This window comes from Zeus faber (assembly GCF_960531495.2).
Source record: "Zeus faber genome assembly, chromosome: 5".
Classification (NCBI taxonomy): domain Eukaryota; kingdom Metazoa; phylum Chordata; class Actinopteri; order Zeiformes; family Zeidae; genus Zeus; species Zeus faber.
The window spans coordinates 4,741,265-4,748,764 of record NC_137192.1 but is presented as its reverse complement, the minus strand read 5'-3'; the positions used below and the strand labels follow the sequence as shown (position 1 = coordinate 4,748,764).

General features: G+C 44.3%; 1 protein-coding gene across 1 annotated transcript in view; it reads right to left on the bottom strand.

Annotated features, from left to right (window-relative positions):
* Positions 1-7,500, bottom strand: part of mtmr14 (myotubularin related protein 14) — a 29,424-nt gene that overhangs the window by 2,100 nt on the left and 19,824 nt on the right. Inside the window, exons 16-18 of the mRNA XM_080001258.1 lie at positions 3,885-4,026; positions 2,688-2,864; positions 2,204-2,422 (exon numbers count right to left, since the gene is read on the bottom strand). Of these exons, the coding sequence (XP_079857384.1) occupies positions 2,204-2,422; positions 2,688-2,864; positions 3,885-4,026 (538 nt within the window). The remainder of the gene's footprint in view (positions 1-2,203; positions 2,423-2,687; positions 2,865-3,884; positions 4,027-7,500) is intronic.

Genomic DNA, 7,500 nt, shown 5'->3' with positions numbered 1-7,500 from the left:
GATAGCTAATGAATAAGCACTAGTACCAAATACATTTTGACCAGTGAAACTAAAATAGTTACTAGTCACTGTTGGAATATAATTTTGTTTACTAAAAAATAAAAATGATGAGGTGAGTCCGTCTCAGGGAATAAACTTGAAAACACCCTGAAAAATATTCAAATTAAACAACGAATAAACATGAAGTAGACTTTATGCAAGACCTATGTTGCCATGTTTGTCGTTGTTGAGCCAAATACGGCTACTACTAGTTTTCACCTATAAATCAATCAATCATTTATCCCTCTCTATCCATCTCTCCGTGTACAAGGGAATATGAGACAATTAGCCTTTACTGAAGATATCTCGTTGTCTATGTTACTAGTTCTCATCTGTATACTTACTAACTTACTAGTAAATAAGATAAGCTATAGAACTAAAAAATGTTACCACTTACAATGGGAAAAGCCACTAGTCACAAATGAATTACTAGTATTACATACTTTTGAAACGAGTAACATTTCAATAGTTACTAGTACTGTCACAATTGGAAGAGTTACTGGTATCTAGTACTAGAACCTAATACATTTTTACTAGTAAAACTAAATTGTTTCTAGTATTGTAACTGCTGGGATAGAACCCAGTGACTAAAATATAAGTACTAGTAACTTTTAAAACTTGACTTGTTCATTTTATGGATTAGGGGGAGATCAATGTCATCACTGTTCCTCTTTGAGTGGTCTTGTATGGCCAGCAATACATTAACATATGCCGGCACACTGTTGTTAATAACTGTACGGCCTGAATTATAAAGAGCACACCCTAAAAGATTTGAGCTCATTATAACAGTGAAAAGTATTTTATAGCACATTATAAAGGGCACAGGTACCATATGAAAGGAAGGTATGAATCAGAATGAGACACGGAGGAGGGAGAAGGGAGAGGTTGAGACGGACCGATCTCAAAATGTAACCAAAGCAAATTGATGTTAAATAAACAAATTTAAAAAGCACCCCGAAATCACTTTGGCACACACACAGACACGCACACGATATCTGTCATTCGGGGACCACCGCCACAGCCCACACCTATTTGGGTTATCCGGATCAAGCCAAAACTAAAACGCCTCAGAGAGAATGAGAGTAAGAGCAAGAGAGAGATCCGAGCTTCCCGGGTGAACGCTTTCTGCGATGAGCCAAAGCACCGAAAAGCTCATTCTTTGTTTTTGTGTGCACTGCACACGCACAATAACCATTCTGCTACATATGAGGCTCTGGACCTCCAATCTTTTCTTCTGTCCTCTTGCGGAAGTCTACACCTCGACATCCATCCATCCGAGCATTATGGTATGACGGAAACACCTCTATCTAGGCTACATTGTACAACAACAACAACAAATGAGAAGCCTTGGGACTCGCTGTACAGACGCATAAATATTAAAAATTCCAGCAACGCATCAAAACAATGTTTACTCCTGTATCAACTAGTTTCCCCGTCTCCACGCATAATAAACTATACAGGCATACAATTAGGCCCAATACCAATACAACCAGAGTTCCGTGCACTCTGCGACAGTTTCCAATTCGCTAAACAAGAGCAAGGGTTTCCATGACAATGATAACAAGGTGAAAGGCAGAAGACAGGAGAACACAACGCTGGTACGAGTGGCCACTACGCTTCTGCTCTAAAGGTTGCTGGTTCGATCCCAGGCTCCTCCTGCAAGCATGCTGTAGTGTCCTTGAGCAAGACAATTAACCCCTAATTGCTCCTGATGGCTGCGTCCGTCGGTGTTTGAACAATTGTAAGTCGCTTTGGATAAAAGCGTCTGATAAATGACTAAATGTAATGTAAATGTTCTGCTGAAAAGCCTCTTAGGTCAACAATAGCAATTTGAGGGAGCCACCGATCTCCCTTAGCATACAGGAGAAGTTGCAATTTTCCCTCAATGGAAAAAGAGATGGAAATCAAAGCCAAAAAAGAGACACTACATCAATCACTCATTTCACCTGCAGGACATTAAAATTACTTGGTGGCTAAGGCAATTAAACCCAAATAAAAACAAACTCAAAAACTCTTTCTGTGGATTGGCCTCCCCACAAACTCTGGAGAGGCCTGTCAGCTTGTCCGGTTCAGACAGGTACACACACATTTGATCATCACAGATCATCACCGCCCTGCACATAACTAAAGTTCAGAACGACAACAGAGAAGCGGCATCACCCACATGCGCCCGCTGGGGCCCTCGTCCTGGAAGCTAAAGGGCAGGGGCGAGTCGTAGGCTGCTGCCACAGCGACGGCGCAGGAGGACGATGCGGAGGAGGATGAGGCCGGAGGCGGGAAGTGGGCATGGTCGTGGATGCTGCCGCAGCCGGAGACGATCTGCCAGCTGCCGTACTCCGTGGAGAGGGAGGAGCCGGAGCGGGCGTAATCCACCGCTAATCTGCTGAGGGAGGGTTTGGGGGGGGTGGGGTCACGGGGCCGGTGACAGAGCATCAAGGTCATGTAACATACAGGAAAGGCATTTTCTAAGAGCAATTTAGAAAAAGTTTTGTGACGGAGGCACCTCACCTCCCCTAAAATTTCCACACCAATGGCGAAAACCACCCCAAAAGACATTCTGACGTTCAAGAGATTTGATAGCCGTCATGCATCTATCTGGCTGGAGACGAGGACAAGAATATATCTGAGACGGCAAACTCAATGCTTACCTCCTGCCAGGGACGGCTAGAGGGCTGCTGCCTGTGCGTGGGACGCCAGCCTCCGAGTGGTTGGAGGAGGAGGAGCTGGAAGACCTGGCCTCGCCCAGCGGGTGGGATATGAGCTCGTCCAGATGGGCAGGTTTGTTCCACAGCACCGTTTGCGGGGAGGAGGTGGTGCATTTTCTCCTACAGACGGGGCCACGGTGGGACTTTAATATTAAATAAGGTCCTCTCTTTTTCCCCACAAACAATCTCAGCCACTTCACCATTTGGCCCTTCCCCCGCCAATTTTTTTCCAAGTGGAAAAATGGAGGAGTAGTTAGTTATTTGCTGTCCTAACACTAGGTTACCAGCTAGCACAGAAAGAGGGACAGTGAGTGCAGCAGCCACTCAAATGGAGGTTGTAAGGTAGATTTTTCAATATAGCTCCATAGAAAGTGTGATTGAGGTGGCATGGCATTTGGATAATCACTTTTTTTTTTTTTTTTTAACAGCTAAAAACTACATAGTGGCGCAGGTGACCTTTAATAACATTTATGATAATTAATTCATGAATCATATTGCGGACTCTCATATCATATTTTCTACAGGTTCGTTTACCCTTTCAACCAGTGGTCCTCAACCCAGGGTCCACAGAGGTAATGCAGTGGGTCTGGCAATTTATTTTTAATGTCAACATTATTTTTGTGAGTGTATTTTACACAAAAAATAATATTGAGTCAACTCCAACCATTAACACCAGAACAGCAGCATTTTTAATTGCAGAAATCAACTGTCTGTGATGCTGTCCAGTGCCAGGGAGTTCAGTTGTGATTAATAATTAAAATGTTACAAAGCAAATATAAATAAATCTAGGGGAGCCCTGCTCTGTTTCTCTATCTACCAATGGATCCTTAAACTGAAAAAATGACGACCCCTGTTTTAAACCGTTATCTCCTATGCAAATCAACCAAAATCTGCGAACCTGCCAGTAGACACTGTAGAGCTTTGAGAACATTACAGGCTGACGGCCGGTGTTTGCAGTTGGTTCTGGAAACCCCACTCCCTGACTGACAGGGCAGTATCTTATCCATATTTGTCTTGGGGCTACAGTCAATGCAAGCCCTGCTGTTAAATTAAGACAACCTGACTAAATGAGCACGGCACTGGAGGCAAATTAATCAGGGTATTCAATTAACACTGCGTGTGTGTGTTTGTTTTCCTGACCAGCTGGAGGCCTGGGGCTGGCTGGCCAGCAGCTCCGCTGTGTCGTTGGTGAGGCTTGAAGCTCCACCCCCTCCTCCCATCTCCTCAGTGATGAGGGAGAAGTCGCTGCTCAGACTGGTCACGCTGCCGCGGTCCCTGGACTCTGCACCAATCACAGAAAAGGCTCGTTTTGTTTTTTTGTTTTTTGTCTTTTTTAATCTCTTCCTGGTTCCAGACTTTGGTGGCTGGGATCACAAAAAAATCCATCAAAATTATCAATCATGATCTAATACTCGCCTCACCTCACCCCCAGAGGAGCACTGTAAAAAATATATATTTTGTCATCGCACATTTGGCTTATTTAACAGAACCAGACCTGTGGTCAGATGGATCTGGCTTAATTTCTTGGCACACTGCCAAAAGTGAGGGTCCAATAAAAAAAAAAATGTATAATGAGTGCCAACATATTGGCATTGTTGTCAAATTTTGTTTTTTGTGCCAAACCAATCTCCAGGCCAGTCCGAACTGCTCTGACTTCAGACAGTTGTGCCAGTACAATAGTGGTTAAATCATAAAACTTGACCAGAAATTGTTTTTGTTTTCTTTACCCCCCAGACGAATCCATCTCTATCATCTGAATGGGATGATAAGGAAGCTAACTAAGCTACTAGCACTTTTGAATCCAATTTACCAAACTCCATGAGCTACCAGCTACCACTACCAAAAGCCAAGTAGGCAGGCCTTAGCCAACATCGCTAAATTAGCAAAAGGAAATAAGAGTCAACGGTGGAGGTGTTACATGATAGTCAGTGTTTACATGCACATGAATCACAGCCGATCACAATGGGGTTAAGGCAATACTCCAATTATTGCAACTGTCATGTAAACAGCTTACCCGGATTATTTTAATTGAGTTAATTGATGTAAGTACGACCTGATTAATGGATCTGGATTTCTCCTCAATCATTCCATTTATCATGGCATGTAAACACCTTAACAGGGATATGATCAATGTTTTCAAACTGCGTATGCGCTACACATCCCAGCGATTCCACCGCATGTATTTAACCGCCGGGGAACACGCTGACTTTTGGTCGGAAAGTGAGAGCGTTGTTATGTTGAGTTTGATGAGGGAGCTAAATATAGTGAGATATTTTGATGGGTGCAGGAACCAAGAAAGTGTCAAAGAAGATTTTCCCCCAGACGGTCGAGCGAGTACTTCCTGCCAATAACACGGCTATACCACTCCACAAGTTAACTCTGATTTTCTCAGTCATCGCATTATTCCAAACGCATGTAAACACTTGGGGTGCGCCTCTCTCCCATATCAGACAATCCGATACGTTTGTAGATACTGTGCTACGATACGATTCAGGAACGATACATTTTAATACGATGTGTGACTTGATGCAATCTGATACAGTTCTTAACATTTGTTTGTAGACATTAATTTTCCATTCTAAGTTAAAAGGTCCTGGGTTCGATTCCAGCCTGGGGCGCTGTTGGCACCGTGCTCCGGCGGGTTATCTACTAAATAGGAGCCTTTCTGTGTGGAGTTTGCATGTTCTCCCCGTGCTCACATGGGGTTTCCTCCACCTAACGTCAGTAAGGAGTTGGACCCCCTTTTGCCTTAATTCTTCGTGGCATAGATTCAACAAGGTGTTGGAAACATTCCTCTGAGATTTTGGTCCATATTGACATGATAGCATCACGCAGTTGCTGCAGATTTGTCGGCTGCACGTCCATGATGCGAATCTCCCGTTCCACTACATCCCAAAGGTGCTCTATTGGATTGAGGTCTGGTGACTGGAGGCCATTGGAGTACAGTGAACTCATTGTCATGTTCAAGAAACCAGTTTGAGATGATTTGAGTTTTGTGACATGGAAGTAGCCATCAGAAGATGGGTACACTGTGCTCATAAAGGGATGGACATGGTCAGCAACAATACTCGGGTATGCTGTGGCGTTTAAACCATGCTCAGTTGGTACTAAGGGGCCCAAAGTGTACCAAGTAAATATCCCCCACACCATTACACCACCACCACCAGCCTGAACCGTTGATACAAGGCAGGATGGATCCATGCTTTCATGTTGTTTACTCCAAATTCTGACCCAACCATCTGAATGTTGCAGCTGAACTTGTGACTCATCAGACCAGGCAACGTTTTTCCAATCTTCTATTGTCCATTTTTGGTGAGCCTGTGCGGATTGTAGCCTCAGTTTCCCGTTCTTAGCTGACAGGAGTGGCACCCGGTGTGGTCCTCTGCTGCTGTAGTTCATCTGCTTCAAGGTGCCACGTGTTGTGCGTTCAGAGATGGTATTCTGCATATGTTGGTTGTAATGAGTGGTTATTTGAGTTACTGTTGCCTTTCTATCGTCTCAAACCAGTCTGCCCATTCTCCTCTGACCTCTGAGATCAACAAGGCATTTTCTTCCACACAACTGCCGCTCATTGGATATTTTCTCACCATTCTCTGTAAACCCTAGAGATGGTTGTGCGCGAAAATCCCAGGAGGTCAGGAGTTTCTGAAATACTCAGACCAGCCCGTCTGGCACCAACAACCATGCCACGTTCAAAGTCACTTAAATCCCCTTTCTTCCCCATTCTGATGCTCGGTTTGAACTTCAGCAAGTCATCCTCACCATGTCTACATGCCTAAATAGATTTGAGTTGCTGCCATGTGATTGGATGATTAGGTATTTGTGTTAACAAGCAATTGGACAGGTGTACCTAATAAAGTGGCCGGTGAGTGAGTGAGTGAGTGAACACACACACACACACACACACACACACACACACACACACACACACACACACACACACACACACACACACACACACACACACACACACACACACACACACACACACACACACACACACACACAATTAGGGATATTCGACTTTCGGGTGAAATTTCAGGATGAAGATAAAATGCACTATAACCTTTACAGGTGAACTTAATTTGACCTTCTCTAAACTTTTGAACGCACATGTCCAACTGTTCAATCTTTCAGTACTTTTTGCACAACTTGCAGTTCTCTAACAAGGAGCTGAACGGCAAAATTCACAACAGGTGTTTGATCCATGAATTGACCAATACATTTCCTGGTTCAATTAGAATTGGTATTTAAACAGTCCTCTTCATCATGCTGTTCACATTTTGACATCATGAGACCAAGACGACACCTAACAACTGATCAACAGTACCTCGCCATTGAGAGGCTTCCAACAGGATGTTCTCAGGGGGAAGTGGCCACTGAGCTTAGAGTGTCACAGATTGTCATCAGCAGGTTGCCACAGAGATACAGAGAGACTGGAAGAGTCACAGAAAGGCATAGAAGTGGACGTCCTTTGGCCACATCCCACACTGATGACCGCTTCATTGTGAACAGTGCTCTGCGGAACCGGATGATGAATGCCACTCAACTCCAGGCACATTTAAGGGAGGTGAGAGGCACCCAAGTGTCACGTCAGACCATTCGAAACCGTTTACATCAGCGTGGTCTGCGTGCATCATCGTCTTGCATGGGCCAGGGAGCATTGACGCTGGACGAGGGACCAGTGGCCTCAGTGCTGTTCTCTGATGAAAGTTGATTCACGTTGAGCAGAAATGATGGCCGCCAACGATGTTGG